The sequence below is a fragment of the Centroberyx gerrardi genome, chromosome 1 (genome assembly GCF_048128805.1).
Source record: "Centroberyx gerrardi isolate f3 chromosome 1, fCenGer3.hap1.cur.20231027, whole genome shotgun sequence".
NCBI lineage: Eukaryota > Metazoa > Chordata > Actinopteri > Beryciformes > Berycidae > Centroberyx > Centroberyx gerrardi.
Window position 1 is genome coordinate 19,543,413 of NC_135997.1, and position 19,182 is coordinate 19,562,594.

Sequence of the window (19,182 nt, forward strand, 5' to 3'; positions counted from 1 at the left end):
AAATACAGTGGGCTTAACAAATTGTTTAATTACACAAATATGTGAATATAATAACAGTATTTAGAATTTGATAGTGGAGACACAAACATAATTTACACATCTTGAAATAAGGCTTAATTGTCATTTTACAACATTATTCTATTGATAATTAAAATCTATATGCTCTATATCTATATAGTCCCATATGGATGTGGCATAGTCTATATAGTCCCATATGGATCTGGCAGGGTAGGCAAAAAACTATAAATTGATAAATATATAATAATCAAGGAGCTCACTATATGCTCGTCTTATCTACTTGTTTGTTTTTTGTGTGTTCTTCTGTATTATGCAAGATATCTATGCAACAATTACAGAAAGTCATGAAACAAAAACAAGAATCTTTGGTAGGTTAATGGGCCATAAATGAATTGCTTAACTTGACTTAGAATGGCCGAGGCTTTGGTAGCTGACACCTGACAAAGACCAACTCGGTTGAAACGTTGTTTGCCACAATAAAAAATTGGTGGAGCAAGAATGTTATACAGACCTACTACTTTGAATGTTGCAGTTTAATCCTTGTCCAGCACCAGTGGAAGAGGTAGATTTGAGTATCACTTTAATCTATTTTAGCCATTGGTAGTACATGGGATACTGCAGCCGTCTGAATGCTTTGTTGTTTAGATGTCAGTGATTTCAGTGTGGGTGTTCATTATCGGGGCCCATTTAAAAACAAATCAATATCCCCAAAGGTCAATACATCATCCACATATGTATAAACACATTTTGGAGACCCTGTTGCCAATGGATACATGATTTGTTTATGCTGTAAAATTCTTGAGGCAGAAGTACCAGAGAAACATTTGTTTTGATTTGATCATATTGGAGAGGAAACTAAGAAGTGACAGTTACAAAGCAACTAATTGACTGTTGAGGATGTCTCCAGCTGTGATAAGTGTCTTCAATTTATGTTTACATTTTGTGAGGTGATGCTGTTAAAGTGCATGCACTTAAGCCGTGTATTCTAACTGAGGAAGCCATTAACCAGTAATCCAGTAAACTCCCTAGAAACCAACAGCAAAGGAAGCCTCAGTCTGCATGTTCTCTACTGACTTTTAAATAAGCAGTGGATTCTAAACAGCAATTCAATGTGCGTGTGTGTATGTGATGGAGAGAGTGTGTGAGAGAGAGACAGAGAGGGAAAGGAGGATAGAGAGACATGGGAAAGGAGAGTGAGAAAGTGAAAATCAAAAAAGAAGAGGTATCACAGTATCTGTAGCAGATCCCCTCATCCTCATCCTCCATTTCTCACTTCCTCCCTCCCCATATCCCTCTCTTTCTCTGTCAGTGTCCTCCAGCCCCGTTTCTCGCTCCCTCTCTCCCTCTCTTTCTCTCTCTCTCAGCTCTCAGTAAAACTCAGTATGGTTAATGAAAAGCCCCGCGGCTCATAAATCAACATGTCACCATCTGCCACCCCTCCTTTCTCCCTCCACCAACCCCTAACACCCACTCTCTCTCTCTCTCTCTCTCTCTCTCTCTCTCTCTCTCTCTCCCTCTCTCTCTCTCTCCCTCTCTCTCTATTCTCATAGAACAATTCCTGTTCACCCCACCTCTCTCTGTCTCGTTTTCCCTTTGTTTCTTTCTCCTCTCTCTTTTCTTCAGGGTTGGCGTCTCCAACAAATTTAGTCAAGTACTGTACTAGAGCACATTTTCAGGGGACTTGAGCCTGGTTAGCCCTTTCTTCAACAGCGCCAGCGCTATAAATTAGCCTACAGCATAAAGAAATTGTAATGAGTTGGTTTATATGTTACAGGAGATTTTAGCCTAAAGCTTGCAGGAACTGTCACACAAACAGTTAGTGTTCATCTACAGTAATAACAGGCGTTAGCTCCATTACCGTTAGCCTGGGGAGTGGCATGCTAACAGCTGGCCTAAACAGCATTGTGTTGATGAAGCTTTCCTACCAGTTTATTAAAGTTTGCACAATGCTACCTGCTTATTCCTTAGGAAAATCATAATTAGTGGACATGTAACATTACTACTCTGTGCACTAATAAATGTTCTATTCTATACATCAAACACGATGATTAAAATACAGATAACTTCACCACATCAGGCATTTGTTTGGACACTATCTGGAAATGTATTTTAACCATAGCCTACCAAAATAGTACAGTACTGGTCTAAGTTAACAGCTACAATTAAAAAAACTAGCCACTGCGAGAGGCAAAATAGACAGAGAAGACAGATAGACAGACAGATACAGCAGCTACAACAGCTACACAGCTACTATATACTGCTGTTCAGACTGAAAGTTGGTCAGTAAATCCATTATTCTGGGCTGGGATGAACAGGCTTTTTCCAGTCATGCCGATAGAGCTCAAATTGGCAAAGGGCAAGATTTCTGACTTAAGGACACTACATAGGGATAAAAGCTACTCCTCAGTCAGCTGGTGTTCTCATAAGTATTCATGAGGAAGACACAGGCTTACAGGTCTATGTGTCTATCTGCACTCAAATCTTTTGTCAGCCGTTGGACCAAAACATGATGATTGAAAATGTATCAAATTATGGGGAAATTATAAATATTTACTCAGGAGTTTTCACATCATGGATTTGGACATGCCCTTCTGAACTTCAAAAAAACCCCAAAACAAATATTTCCAAAGCTCATAATTCCTGTTGACTCTTCATGTAGGTCTTTTTAGTATGAGGAAGCAAAGGTCTTGGTTGTATTATGGTGTGGTGTATAAATTCAAAAGACCAAAATGACATATATATTACCATGCTAGTGAGTTTAGCATGTTTGCACTGCTCCGGATGCTACTGCTGTTAGCCTCATTAGCATGTTTGTGCCACTTCCTCTGAGGGAGGTCGGCCTCTGACCTGCTAGCGTCTGCTCTACTTCTCTCTCTCTCTCCGTCCATCTGCCCCCAGTCTCTATATCTATCTGTTTCTATCTCACCATGTGCCTACCTCTCTTCTCTTTCGCTTTATTCCTCTTCCTCTCTCTCTCTCCCTCTCTCCTCTCTCTGTCCCTGGGGTTTATTGTAGTATTCATCATCAGTCCATTACCAAGTCATGAGGCTGTGAGTCACCCATCGTCTGTCTGTAAAGCTAGCCAGAACCCTAAGGTAGGGTCAGGTCATATCGCCTTTCCACCTGAATGCAAAGTGACACAGTGCAGACTAGCTAGTACTAATACTCCTAATAGACTTATTAACGACGCAGGCTTATAGTAAAAACTCATGTCTCTTAGTCAACTGCTTGTCACATCATTTCTTGTGTGTGAATTTTCTGAACAGTTTTTTTTTTTTTTTTGGAACAGTGGATTCAGCAGCAATTCTGCTGTCATTCAGTAATAAATTACTCTTGTGTGATGGCCAACAGTGCTGCCAACTGTCTTCCGAGAAAAGTAGCTATTGGCTGCTCAAAATGTCGTTAGAAGTTTGCCAGATGATGTCACACGCTTATTTGCATATGCATATATCTGCTACAGTACCCCGCTCTTTGCGGAGGGAGGGGGCCACACTGTGTATGGGAAGCGCTGTGACCACCGGGTCTCTTTGGATTAGACAAGCAAGCAGTACAAAGTTACGTACACTGGCATCAGCCGTTCTGATATACAAAATAGTTTGGGAGAAAGCTAGTCGCTTTTTAGAAATACAGTCGCTGGGGAGGGTCTGAAAGGTCGCCAAGTTGGCAATAGTGATGGTTAGATCTGTAGGCCAGAAATGCCTACCATGTACAGAGAGACAGACTGACTGGATTGGTTAATGTTAGGGAGGTCTTAGAAAAGCAGCCTGTAAATGTTAATTTCTCAGGACATTTCAGGAAAAAAAAGATTTAGACAATTCTTAGGTCACAATTATAGCAGAATACCACTAAATAAAAAAGTCAAGTCAAAAAATCATATATTATTCCTTTGGTCTAGGAAACTTCGAACAACTCTGTAAAACCAAAAACATGACACTTGAACCTGTGAGCTTAACATGCTACAGTTTGCCTTTTCTACCTAACTGGTCCCATCTTCTATAGTAGTATTATCACTTCTGAACCAGAGAATACATCCTTATCCCAGACAGTCACCTTTACAAGAGAACTATAGCTTGAACCTGATGATGTGCCATGATCTAAAATCTGGAAAGGCTCCATAATGAATTGGGAAAGATGCCTGCTCATTTTCTATGGAGCTGCTCCAATTTTTTTTATCTTGATTACATCAAAGGTTCAAGTCTTAGGTAGCATATCCAGTGGGACTCTGGCTTCTTTTTGTCTCATTTTCAATGGAAAGGACACACGGTTGCACCCGATGGGACTGAGAGCTTAGAACTTTTTTGGCACTCAGAGCACTAGGGGCTAGAAGTCAATAATATTTCAACTTTTAGCAAAAGAGTTTTTTCAGCAAAAGAGTTCTCAGTAGTCACTCAGTAACAAGGACACTCAGCATCTATTTAGTGCTGCAAGCAAAAAAAGGGCCTGGTGGACACAAGGGCCTCTCTGATTTCTGGTGTTAAGAAGTGAGTTTTTCATGTTCACAGCTATTAATTGGCAACAGAGATAACCTAACATTTTTTTTAATTCTATTATTATTTGGTATTCAACTCTGACTTTAACCTTTAAGAATGAAATCGGGGTTATTCAGTTATTAGCCTACTGTGGCTACAGTACAGTCTGTCTAAAGACTACAGTAATTGTGCTCTGAATAGACAATAGACAATTGTGACAATATGTCATATTGTGTCATATTTCAGCAGTTTTCAAAAACTTTTCAAGTTCTAACTATATACCGGTATGTATGTTTGTATATTTGCTGTTTTTCCATTGTGGGATATCTCCTGAAGCGTTATTTGTGGGAGGTTTATGTTTATGTTTATGTTTGGATGATGTTTATGTTTTTGTTTATGTTTATATTTATGTTTGGATGATATCTATGTATTGTGCTGTTAGATGATGGTGGGTTAACATGCCGGAATGTTTGGTTTGTTGTTAGTTAATGTGTCTGAATAATTCCATGAGGGATGGGTCATGTAAATGACCAGACACGAAAATAAAATATTCATTCATTCATTCATACAAGATACATAATTTCTTTCAGAAATATGATGGTTTAACATTATCTTTTTTTCCCAAAGTTTTAAAAGTTATGTAAGTTATGTATTAATCATCAAAGTAATTACAGGTAACATTGCTCTAATCTTAAGTATTATCATCATTACTGGAAACAATATAATCAGGGACTAAGATGTGTACACACTAATGGGAAAAGCAAATTGCTTTTTGCAACGGAGACTGTCAGTTCACATGTGCAGAATCCCAATGTCAGATGCTTTAGAAGAGAAATACCAGCAGAACTGATCTAATTATGAAAGAGCTTAGTCTAAAATGGTACACTCAACAAGAGCTAGGCCACAGTTAATGTTTCATTAATTTTTCCATGTCAGATCATGACAAAAATAATGACCCGTCAGCCTTCTCTAATCCCAGATAACTCTTGAAAACATCTAAGATTCAGTAAATCTCATAGACACTTCTGGTGATGCTTGGGATAGAAGGAAGTGTGAAACAGCCCCCTGTGACTTCTGCATCATTTCATTTCGTTTCTGCATGTCTCCTGAGGGATGCTGTGTTACATCATTTGACCCACCATAGGCAATCAGAAAAAATATATATAAATTTAACAGTTAGCCCACACACACAAATGGAAATTTGTTTTCAGCTTTTTGCCGTGGCTCATAAAATACACATGCCCATATTCATAAAACTCAGCGGTAACAGTGTTTTGCAGCTCCAAATCTTCGGCGTGGTAATTTGAGGTGATTCATAAAGTTAGCATGATGGTGGCTACCGCTGTGGAGACACTTTACTGTCGCGTTATTGTCCACGGTGGTCCAGGTGAAAGCCAATGAAAATCAACATGTAAATGTAGTGTTGCATATTAAACACCCCCCTGATCGTCTATGCCACTGTGCAAGCACAGTCGATCGCAAACTGGATATGTCAGAAAGGCAAAGACAGAAAGGTTGTGTCACACAATGCAAAACGTATTAGCCACTAACACCTGTTTACAAAGACAGCACTGGAACACATTGACAAAACATAGCTTTTAGAGATATTTTGTTTATTAATGAAACTTTTTTTTATGTAGATAATCATAAGTTGGAACCATACCGCCTTGCCAGAGCAAGTGGTATTTTTTGCGCAGCGGTGTGCTTTTATTAATCGCTTACGGGACATGCAAATGATCAGAAGCAGGCGGTGGTGCCAAAATAGAGCAAGCGATAAAACTGTGGCGGTAAACCCCGTTTATGAATAGGGAAAATGCCTAAGGCCACGGTCTTACCCACTACTGCGTTGTTAACCCTGCCGGTGAGTTTTATGAATTTGGGCCATAGGATTCATTTGGCATGTACATATTGCTTGATGCTGATGGTGGATCATATGCAGGCAATTAGAATATCAGGGATGCTATTTAAGTCTTGGGATTATGCTTAGCCACTTTCAGAAAATGGCATCACCTATGAGGAAGAGAAGACACAAGTTTTCCCAAACTGAATTATAAGTGTTTGCCGATGAAGGCAAAACAGTACACTGAAAAGTGTGTGTATGTGTGTGCGTGCGCATGTGTATATGTGTGTGATTTCAGCTATTAAACCAGCAGCACACTATGGTTGTGGTGCTGAATGGACAGCAACTATCTGTCCCATCTATGAGACTGGGAGAATGTAGGAAAAACACATCTTTACACTTACTCTACCTAACATGCACCCATTGGTCTCTGTCTGACATCACCTCATGCAGCCTGCTGTTAGTTATGAATGAATGGAGGGTTGAACCGCGGAATTCGGTCACTATGTTTATAAAGAGACACTGGGCATTGTAGACGACCTGGAGGATCATGGAGCAGGTGTGTGTTTTCTGTCTCGGTAAATGTGGTGATCTTCAGATGGTGCTATTAAGGGCCCATGTGTTCAATTTATTGCTCTGATGACATTTGGGATTCCTGCTATGCAATAGAAATCAACTTTGGTGGTGTTGATTTTGTCTGCTGCTTGTGACTAACGGATATGTTGTTCCTGTCGCTGCATTGCCCAGACTGATGTGACAGCTGTATACGCCACTGCCAGGCAGAGAAGACCCCGAGGCCAAGAGATGAAGGGTCACTAAAAGTTTGGGGCGAAGCGGGGATGGCATGACTCCTCCTGTTCTGTGATTCCAAGTTGAGCCTTATTTCTTCCAGGAGAGATAGAATTGCATCACTTGGCAACATATACCTATTTTTCACCTCATCCTCATCCAAATAGGGTAATGCATATAGAAAACACTCTCTCTTTTTATGGTGTATGTCTCTCTCTGTTTCTCCATAATACCAGAACAGCAGCCATGTTCTCATGCGCTAAAATTAAGACATGCTTTCTCTGGGTGCAAAATAAAGTGCTCTATCAGAGATTATATTAGCGCTTTCTGGTTTAGTAAATCATGATTAATTTGAATAATTTTAATAATCCCCATTTTTGCACCTCAAAATACACATGTAAGTTGTGAAAAGTGCAAAAAGTCTGCGCCCCTGTTTAGCACTGGCAAAATGAATGTGCGCCTGGATAGTAAATCAGAAAAGCTACTTTTTGCATGCATAAAGGCATTTGTGCCTGAGCAAACCATTAGTAAATATGGGGACCAGTCTTGTTTGAAAAAAAAACAACTAAATAAATTGTGCATGCTAGGCTAGTCCAGCTAAGTTAGCTAGCTTTGTGCTAAGCAAACAATGGGTGAATATCAAATCCAAGAACAACAAGTCGATACTTGTGTCCTTGTGGAGAACGATCTTCGCAAGTTGCCTTGGAAAGAATGAACTTCTCAAGAGAGCGAGCACAGAGAAGCGGGCTTCCAGTTTGAGATAGACAGTGTGCATGACATCTCGTGTGAACACTTATGACACACAGCTGTTTATGCTCCCATCCGTTCATTCGGCTTTGTATTCCAGATTGTTGCGCTGTGCGGACTAGGGCCCGACATATTTATCGATCAGTCGATATTATCAGCAAATATAAGCCTTTTACAGATATATCGTTATTGCTAAAAGTGCCACCGATGAGATATTGATGGAACGCCAGACAGTACAAACATTTGTCCAGCGGAGGACGCTGTTCACTCAGTAAATCTTCAGTAAACAAAAACCTTGACAGCTCCACAGGAGTTGATGGACCCCTTTAATGAGTTAGCCACACCCTGACATAATGCCACTGGTCTAGGGCCATGCCTCTAGCTAAGTACGGTGCAAGGCATGTTGTAAAAATGAGTATCTAAACAATTTCAGGAAGCTGGCTACTTTATTTCTCCCGGCTTCTCCCCACACCATTTCTCACAAAATTGGTGCACAATCCAGGCTGTTATGGAATATATAGCATAGTTAAGGGTGTTTATGTCCATTAACCATCCTGGTGTCACCTTCCTTTAAGGGGATACCTTGACATTTTCTTTTTTCTTTTTCTTTTTTTTCTTTTTAATGCCTATCCCACTGGGAATGCTACCACTTTTTACAATCATGTTAAGCCTCTCTAAAAGTCAGGGAGAACCCCACTAATACGGCTGATGCAATCTAACCACAGACAGGCTCAGCCAATGCTCTAGGCCTAATACTGATAATACACTCTAACCACATACTGGCTTAACCATGCCCCGAGGCCTAATACCGCTAAGAGACATTGTGAATAGAAGCCGTTTTAGACGCTGTCTGTAGGACGGTGTCAGGACTGTAAAACAGCTCTCATAGCTGCTTCCTAACTGACACTGAAGAGGGCACATGTAGCAGAGGGTGGAATTATGGGGAATTATGAGCCTTAGGAACATTTGTGGTTCTCTTTGTAGTTCAGAAGTGCACAAGAGCGCATGTCCAAGTCCATGATATGTAAACACATCAATGAATATATATAACTCGTGACAATTCCAACTTGTAAAAATTTATGAGCGCACTAGTAGATTGAGGAGACTCATAATAACATTGTGTAGACCAATCTCGTATCTCCACCTAGTGTCCTCAAGTGCAACATCTAGTCCCTCACAATCAGAGCTGACGCTGCATACACGTTGTCTCAATATGGTGCTTTGCTGTTGAAACAGGCCATTGGCTGTGGCTGTTGTTCGATTACAAGCACTTATTTTGCCCACAGAAAGGGCCATATGCTGCTTGCTTGTCTATTCTATTCTATTCCTTCACAATTAATTTTCTTAACTTACTGTTACCACTTCTTACAACCATTAAACCTGTATAAAAGCCAGGGAAAACCTTCTAATAGGCTACTATTAACAAAGTGTGTCCATGTACAGTGTTAACAGAGACATAGAACTGATCCTTTTGTACCAGTGTTTCCCCTATATTGATTCAGCAGTGGATGGCCACCGCAGCAACACTATACTGATAGAAAACATGAGTAGTAAACCCCCCATGGGAATATTATTACCTCTTACAACCCTGTTAAACATCTCTCAGATCAAACCCTGTAAATATTGCTAATACAATCTAACTACATACTGACTTAACCATGTAACTAAACTAACACTGCAAAGAGCAGCCTTAGAAAGATCACTTTTAAAATGTAAGTTGTGACTTATTACTAATTACCTGCTTCAAACTGGAAACAGTTAATTAACACATTGGAATCCTCAAACGCAATGATGTAATGCGACTATTTTCACTTACTTTTGCTATCAAAATCTTTCAATTTATTCCAATTTAAAGACTGAAATCTTAATTGTTATTATCATCATTTAAAACCAAAATGAACCATGATTTCAATGCCTTTATGACTATGCTGGCTACTACAATCCAATCTGTATTTTCTCTTGTTTTGGAGTAAGTCAACAAGTAATAACCTACTCTTTCAAAAGTATATGCAATTTGAGGACAGCTCTTCGGAGTAACTTTACAGTTAGCTCACACTACTATAATCCTGTGTGTCTGTGTGTGTGTGTGTGTGTGTGTGTGTGTGTGCGCACATGTACCTTGAGATAGTCTCCGTCTTGCAAGGCAAAGCTCTCAGCTGTCAGCCTGATTCCTTTGCCTGTTTCGGTGGTGATGCGGTAGATGCACTCGTGGTTGTTATCGTAGTTGGAGGGGAAGTTGGGAGAGAGGAGAACGCCTTCTGCTCCTACTGAGGAGGCGCCACACTCCGCTACAGCAAGGGAGTAAAGAGGAGAGGGGGAACATGGACCAAAATCAGTGCAGTGCCGCCTAATTATCAAGCAGTCAGAATATCTGGGCTGGCTTGTTGTGTGTTGTGTGAAAAAAAAGGAGAGGAGAAGAGAGGAAAGGAGAGGAGAGATGAGATGAGATAGAAGGGAAGTTGAGAGAAAAGTGCAGGTTTTCAACTTCCACTGAGGAGAGAGAGAGAGAAAAGAGAAAATAAGAGAGATAGGAGATAAAGGAGCATATGGAACAGTAAATCAGAAGATAAATATTATTATTAATAATGGTAATAATATACGTAGCTTATCTAAAAAATTTTTTTTTGTTTTTTTGTTTTCTTTTGCTGTACAAAAAGACATTAAAAACAAGGACGAGTAAAATATATAAAAGGCAGGAGATGAAAACAGTAAACATTCAAAAGTGGGCAAAATCAAAAACATTACATAAAAGCAAGCTAGAATAGTTTGTTATAAGAAGTGATTTATGAAAATGATACTGAATTATCTAGCAGATGCAGTGCCTATCAAATTTTAGGAGTTCAAATCAGTGCCATCTTCTCTGCAAATGGATTTTTTGACATACAAATGATGGGAGGAGAGGAGAGGAGAGGAGAGGAGAGAGGGGAAAGAGAAGTGAAGAGAAGGGGGTTTATGTACTGGAAGAATGCAGAATTAACTGAGTAGAAAAGATGCAGGGTTTATGAAACAACAACACCGCTTTTTGCCAGTGTGGTTTTCTCACACAGACCAGGAAAGGAGAGGAGATGAGGAGCATAGATAGAAGGGTGCTACCAATGATTCTCTAGAAAGCGAAGAGAACATAAGACAGAACTGAGAGAAAAGGAAAGAGAGAGGGAGAGGCAGCGAGAGAACAGAGGACAGTAAAGGAGGTAGGGAAGAAGAAGAAGAAGAAGGAGAGAGAAAGAGAGAGAGCTGGAAGAGGGAGAAGACAAGAGAATATAGGAGAGAAACCAAGGCAGACAAGAGCCTGTAGACATGCAGAGAGAAAATAAGAATGGGAAAGAGTGAGCAGGACTGTCTAAATACAGAGAGAAAGAGAAAGAGACAGAGAGAGATAGAAAGAGACAGAGAGAGAGAGAGAGAGAGAGAGAGAGAGAGAGACAGAGAAAGAGATAGAGAGAGAGAGAAAGAGACAAAAGAGAGATGAACCCAGTAAACGCACCCAGCTGTTGTTGTTCAGTTTCCTCTCAGTCAGGCCTGGTCTCTTGACAGATAACGCTATTATAGCATTACTCAGTCTTCTCTTTACAGGGCTTGACAATTACCACCAGCCACCAGTCAAATGTCAGTAAAATGTTGGTAAAATACCATCAGCCACCAGTCAAAGAAGTGTGACTTACAACCAGCAACCAAGAAAAAACTGATAGTCATCACATACAAGTAAATTACAATATTGGCAAGTACCACCAACAACCTGTCAAACACTGGTAAATTACCATTACACAACCAGCCAAATGCTGATAAATTATCATTAGGCAAATTCCAGTGTTGGAGAAGCTACTTTGAAAGTATAGTTTACAAGCTAACAGTTACCTCACTCTGGAAGAGGTTGAACTACAACAAAGTTACCCTCAAGAGAAATATAGTTTTGTTAGCTCAAGTTACTTAGAAAAATGAGTTCAAACAACTTGTAACTTGTGTGTTGAAAAGTGCAAAAATACCACTGATTAGCATGTTAAAAAAATCAGTAAACTGCAAGGAAGGTTCAGTGTATGTATAGCCACACTCAGCCAGCTGCCTACCAGACTATGGTCTGGACCTAAACCCAAACCAATGTTAACGTCCTCAAAGGAGTCAAAGCAGGGCTCAAAGAAGGTTGACTCGCCTGGCAAATACTGCTAAATTATCATCAATCACCAGTCAAATGCCAGAAGCAACTGGTCAAATAGTATTAAATTTTAATCAGTCAGTCAGTCTATGTATCTTACCTATACACCGTGGCAGTGTGTTGCTCCAGACTCGCCTTCCTCCTCCCAGACAGGTAATCTTGTTGTCACCCTCAAGTCGGTAGCCATGGAAACAAGAGAAGACCAGCGAGTCGCCGACTCGAAATCTGAATCCCATCCTCCTGCTGTACGCCGGGACGCCGGGATCTTCACACGGCTCCAGGTCGTACTCTACACATCCGGGAGAGAACAATAACAACATTGTTTATATGTAGTCAGTATAGGTTGGTCTGTCAGTACGTCCGTACGCTATGAAAATTTCAAACAATTTTATGCTGTTTTTTTTCATCTGTATCTATTGATCCCAAACTCCCCCTTTCCTGATTGCCAGTATTGATCCTGAAGTCGCACTGACATGTGCGATCATGTATATCTAGTGATCCCATGTCATTTAACCCTTTACTCGTTGGCTGTTTTTCCATTGCTTATTTTTATTCATCCCAAATCGCATAGAGATGTGCGGTGGCTCAGTGGACTCATTTGTGGCCTCTTTTCTGATTGGCTGTGTTTCGATTATTTATTTCTATTGATTCCAAAGTCACATTGGCATGACTGATGCGAACAGAAAACAGAAAACATGTTAGAATTTTCTGTTGATTGGTGATGACATTGGAGCACCTCCCCCTTTCATGATTGGCTATTTTTTTGATCATCTATATCTATTTATCCCAAAGTTGGATTGAAATCAGTGACTTGTCGAACTCAGGAGAGAGTGATGTCATTAATGACCCTTCCATTTTCTTGACTGGCTGTTTTTCATCGTCTATCCCATCCCTGGATATTAGTAAACAATATTGCCATTACTCTGTGTTCTTACCTGAGAAGGTAATATTAAACCCTTCATAACTCATGGAGAAATCCGATATGAATCGTAGCTGAGCGCTGAAGTTCCCGTAGAGCCCAGCTTTGACACTAGGAGGCAGCACTGAGCCAGTGAGCCGGGCTACTGGAACCAGGAAATTGCTGTCCTCAGTGATGGACAGGTAGTCATGGTTCTCCTCCAAATGGAAAGTGTGGAATACCAGATGCACTCCTGGACGGATGGATAGATAGATAGATATGTAGCAAGAGACAGTAAGAGAGTTAGTCACATAGACACACAAATTGGGGCAGATGCACCCAGAAACAGAAGCAAAAACACAATGCAGAAATACACACACACACATCAGGGAGTACACGATAGATATATACACATACACATACACAGACACAAACAAAAATAATCAGAAAGAAACACGCGTACCACCAGGCAGAAACACACACAGATACACACAAGCACAGACAAACAGTTATGTGTACAGCCTACACACACACACATACACATACACATACACACACACACACAATCCTACTGGATTTGCAGTTTGGGTTGTCATCGTCAAAATGTCTCATTGCATCCATCACACATTACATCATTGAAGTATGTAGAGTCTACTTTTTTGCAACCTTGTGGGATCCAAATATGTATGAGTGTATTTGTGTGTAAGTATGTGAGAATGTGTGTAATCAGTCTTCAGCTGCACTTCAATAGTTCATACTTTTGTGGGTGGGTGAATCTGTGAGCAATGTTCAAGATGTGTCAATTGGACAATCACACGCTTATCCAATTACTGAGAAAAATGTTCATGTTCAAGGACAGAATGCTCCTAACTCCTCCAAACTGCTGAATGTGTGTTTGCAGTAAATGTGTGTGTGGGTGTATGTACATTTGTGTGTATGGGTATGTTTGTGTGTGTGTGCGTCTGTTATTACCTTTTCCATGTGATACCTCTATGGTCCAGGTACAGTTAAGAGAGTTGGGGTAGAAGTCAGGAAAGCCAGGAGACAGAATAGTCCCTGTTTTACCATAGACATACCCTCCACAAAGAGCTGGAGAGAGAGAGAGCGACAGAGAGACAAAGAGAGAGAGAGATTTGTTAACGTAAGGAGAGAGAACGGTTTCTGTTTTGCAATGCTTTCTGTTTGTTTCTGAAACCTGTAGACACTCTGAAATACAGAGAAAACAGCCTGGTCTCCCAAATTTTTGTGAAATGAGCATGATGTCTTAAAATGCAAATACATGTTCTGTGCATGAAAAGTGTAAGAAATGCATTTTCCCGCCACATAAGGATTATGTGAAGGAGACACGACTAGAAACAGACAGCAGTTTGACACTGATATAATGCAGTTTACCTTCACCTCCAACCACCCAGGTTCAATTCCCAAACGATACCAACAAGTTTTCTACTGTGAGTGTTTTGTGAAGTTTTCATTTTTAGCTAAAGTTTTTCCTCTTTAACCATGACCAAACCTTACCCTAACCGTAACAAATGTTGTTTTAGTTGCCTAACCTTAATCCTGACCTATTGTTACACAATCCAATTTGTGCTATTGTCACATAATCCAATTTGTGGTGGAGGAAGGTAATGTTTAGTGTAGTTCAGTTGAGTTTATTTTGACAATTGTAAAAAAAAAAAAAGCCATGGTGTAAGGGTGAATGGCAGCATTCATTAACATTAATATGACAATTTAAAAGTGGAAATTAAATTAAATTGCAATATGCTACAGAGAAGTCAGTATAAAAGTTATCAAAAACACAAACAAAATGACTACAGTGTAGAATGGAATACAGATTTCATGTAACAACATTTTGTCAACAGGAAAATTATATGAGTCACTCAGTGACCCGATCTAGCAGACATTTTTTAATCTTGACCCTGAAGACGTGCTGACTTGAGGTCTGTTTAATAGGTAGAGGACGTTTTTTTTTGTTTTGTTTTTTGTTTTTCAGCTTCTTCTCACCGTTACACAGAAGGTAGAGGAAGTTTGTTCCAATCTTGAGCCACACTCTTGAACCTTAGTAGACACAGATTGGCTTAACTTGTTCTGGTCAAGTGTCAGTGTGTCCCATTTACTCTAGGAAAATAGTTTGTAAGGCATTTGAGGTCCTTGTTATTGTTACTCCTCTGCACATTATGGAGCGTTGGGTTGCTTCCCACAGGTAGCCAATTTAATGTTCAGAAATAACTTTTGCTGCATGTTGTTGAGGGTCAAGGGTCAACACCACCCTGACCAGTCTGTTCTGAGAGGCCTGAAGTTTCTTCTTTATCAGCCTAGACAGCCCCTCACACCAGGACATACTGGGTAATCAAAGTGACATTGAGCCAAACTGTTTCCTCGTAGCCTAAGGCAGTCCTTATCCAACAGATGAGCCCTTCCAGCAAAACTTTGTTCTAGCATTGACCTTCCCTAGAACCTTTGTGGCCATACTTTCCCCTCCAGGACTGTTGTCTAATGTGCAGCCCAAGTAATTCACAGAGTTAGTAGCTGTAATAGATATGCTGCCTAGTATCACCCTCAGCCCCTTGGTTTTACTGAGCCTCAGCTTCAAGCCAAACACGAGTGCAGGGACAGCTTATTGTCCGAGAGCCATCTACTAATATTATTACTGCACATAATTTGTGTCCGCAAGACGTAATCTGCGTTTCAGAATTTGTGCTCATTTCATGAAATTTTGTGAGACTGTGTTGGAGAGAAAGAGAGAACTGTTAAAGGTAGGAGAGAATTGCCCCAATTGCAACATAAATGCAGCTTCTACATAGAGTTAGAGAGACAGAAACAAAGAGCGAAGGACAGAGAGAGAGAGAGAGAGAGAAACAGAGGAGGGAGATATTGACAGGGGAAGAGAGAGAGAGAGAGAGAGAGAGAGATTTGTTGAACAGGGAGAGAGATTGGCATGTGCTTTACCAAACACATAGCCACCACACAGAGCCAAACCAATGATATGGGACAGGACAAACTGATTTAGGACACGGCAGAATGGAAAAGAGTAGTAAAGTAATGGAGAGTAGAAGAGAAAGTTTAGAACTGAGCTGGTATGTTGGCTCAAACTGACTCAGTGCTTCTCTCTCTCAATTGCCTCTATCCCTTTCAATTCAATTCAACTCAATTCAGTTCAAAGGTGCTTTACTGGCATTTCTGTTATTATAATAGATTATAAACAGATTCAATTAACAACCATGACAATGTGACATGAAAAACAACAAATGATTCAATATCATAATAATCAATAACCAAAAATGAAATAATTTTTGGGGTCTTCACTGTTAATGTCCCTTATGACAGGTTAATACATATTTTGCTGCAAGTGTGTCACGCTTCCTTTTGTCTCCAAACAGCAATGATTCATTTGGGGAAAGGTTTCCAAAATTACTACATATTGTTTTGAATTTAGGAAGACAGAAGCTGGAGTTTCTTTTATTTCTTCATAGCTTCTGCAATATGGTGCTGCTCTGTCTCCACCTCTCTCGGGGAGCACCTCTCCCTCTTCCCTCTCTGTCTGCCGATGTCTTTCCTTCCATCTCATTGTATATCATAATTCAACAGAGCAGAAGTTGAGTAGCTGTGATGAGAGTCTCTCTCTACCACTCTCTCTCCCTCTCTCTCTCTCTCTCTGACTAGCTGTCTTATGTGTGTTGTGGTAACCAGCACCGGATTTTCACACTCCCATCAGGATTCGGCTAAAACTAGGACACTGTCTGACTAAACGACCCTTGGTGGGGAGGTACGTGTGTGTGTGTGTGTGTGTGTGTGTGTGTGTGTGTCTGTGTGCACGCTTGCTGTACCTTTGTTTTATGTGTGTGAGAGTACATACTTTTGTGTGTATGAATGTGTGTCTGTGTGTGAGCATGCATGAGAATATAAAGACATAGTGTGAGATAGTGTGATATGTATATGTAGGATAGTGTGAGAAAGAAAGAAAGAAAGAAAGAAAGAAAGAAAGAAAGAAAGAAAGAAAGAAAAAAAAAAGAGTACTCATGCATTTCACAAAATTTGAGAGGCAAATTGAATTGGGCCTGCCTGTTCAATGTTGAAAGCAGAAGCATGAGACAGAATGCTGACAGAGAGACAGATACAGAGAGATACAGCTTGTTTTTGTGGTAATGAGAGAGAGAGAGAGAGAGAGAGAGAAAGAGAGAGGAGAGTTAAATAGAGAAATATAGTATTCCAGACCTCAGCTATATTCCTCCTCTTCCCTGCCCTCCTATCTCCGTCTTTTCCTCTCCTTTTTATTGAAAAGATACCGTGACAATTTTTATTAAAAGGGATACCGTGACTTTGGCCAATTCTAACAAGCTGTTGTCTTGGTAAACAACTAAAGTAGAGATAACGTTTAAGATGTCACGGTGCCCCGTTAATATTCTCCCTGAAACATAAAAGGGGTTTTAAAAGTAAGTTTGACTATTTGGCCAACCTGCAGCAACAAGGAGGGTTTAGCAATACTGAAAGGTATGGCCTTTGGCCCTTTTTTTTTTCTTTTAGACATGATATTGTGACATTTATTAATTTTGGGGGGTGCATAACGCTGTATGTACAGGAAGAGAGTGTGTAGGAGTGTGTGTTTGTCTGTGTATCTTTGATGGACTGGCCCAATGCATGCTGGGATAGGCTGTAGCTGACCCTCAATAGGACCCTCAGTAGAAATAACCAGATAAAGACAGTGAGTCTCCCTAAAACATAGATAACACATAATGCTTGTCTTACGATCTTCTCTTAAAAGCAAACCATTTTGCATTGTACACTGACATTTTACACTGTAGTCAAGGCTTACACACTTTTATGTTAGAAAAGTGTCAATCTGAATTTGCCTCCTAATGTGACAGCTGTCTGGTGAAGTGGCATCCAAGACTGAAATTGAAAATGTCACCGTGCCCCCCCCTTTTTTTTTTTTTGCATATGTTATATGCTTGATACTGCGTGTAGAGCGCCTCGGTGTGAACTCACTCCCAAGTTGAAATAGCCTCGCTTTGGTATACTAAATGGATCCTTTTCAATCGGAAGATGGGATGAAACGGTACGTATTCAGCTCCCATGGTAGTGTGGGTTATGGGCAAACGCCGAATGAGAAGTGCTGCCAGTGGCCAGTGAGCATCTGTTATAGTCGTGCCTGCTGACCCGCATAATACGGCTGAGTCTGGCTGTCCAGCCTGGGTCACTGTGGCAGGGTTAGTGTAAGGTAACTCTGGGGGGGGTGAGGGGGGGTTATACAATTAATACTATGGCTGCCAGTGACCATCAGTTACACCACAGTAAAGTGGAAAACAGTGGGAGAGAGTTTTTTTTATCCTGGCACGGGTCAAAGAAGTTATTGAGGTCAGAGCTCAAAGTGATTGTTATCTGTCATTTTAATCTCTCAGTTCCCTTCAATAACTCACTTGAAGCAGGGCTGAGGGCAATTTACCTCCAATTCAATCAAATCAAAATGTCAATAAAAATGGACATTTACTTGCTAATATTAGAGCATTCATTCTCAATAATTTCTCAATAATTTCTTAGAGTTTGGATATGACAATCTCCCAAAATTCAATTTTGGGAAAAAAAATCTGTTCCTGGAGCTAAATGAAAGCAGTCCTGGTGTAAGAAAACGGCATGTTTGTCACAATCCTCCACTGTTATCCAATGGAGGGTCTGGTATCAACATATTCTGCCTGCTGGGTTAGCTTATCCAACATCTCAGGTATTCGATCTATATAAAAAGAAGGAATTGTCATTTAAATCACAGGGAGGCCTGAATATTACCCAATACGTCTTGGTAGAATGTTAAACAAATGCAATCAGTTTTGTCTACTTTTCCTTGGCTACAACATTTAGTTAGAGGAATTCAAAACTGCATCACTAAAGCTTAAAGGAATAGTTCACCCAAAAATGAAAATTCAGTCATTATCTACTCACCCCTCGCTCGTGCACCCGCTTCAGACGGGGTGTGGCTAAAGTGAACGCGGCTTTGAGCTCAGCGGCTAATTCGGCTAAAAAAAGGGTGTAAATGACGTCTTTTCAAGTCAACTTGGGATCTCGGGGCTTCCGGAGACTTGGATTACGCCGGACGAGCTGTATGGAGCCATTTTATGGTTTTTTCGGTTGTTTTTTTACGTTTTAAGACAGGTCCCCAGCAGCTTCGGTTGTTTAGGAGAATGCTGCAACGCTGTTTTGCTGTGAAGCTCCAGGACTGTTTTGTGGACTAAGAAACTGGGGGGTGAGTAGATAATGACTGAATTTTCATTTTTGGGTGAAC

The 19,182-nt window shown here is 40.4% G+C and overlaps 1 protein-coding gene across 1 annotated transcript in view; it reads right to left on the minus strand.

The window, feature by feature from the left end:
• csmd1b (CUB and Sushi multiple domains 1b) overlaps nt 1-19,182 on the minus strand; it is a 326,361-nt gene that overhangs the window by 114,808 nt on the left and 192,371 nt on the right. The window contains exons 20-23 of the mRNA XM_078284417.1: nt 13,884-14,000; nt 12,949-13,164; nt 12,114-12,302; nt 9,982-10,151 (exon numbers count right to left, since the gene is read on the minus strand). Coding sequence (XP_078140543.1) covers nt 9,982-10,151; nt 12,114-12,302; nt 12,949-13,164; nt 13,884-14,000 — 692 coding nt within the window. The remainder of the gene's footprint in view (nt 1-9,981; nt 10,152-12,113; nt 12,303-12,948; nt 13,165-13,883; nt 14,001-19,182) is intronic.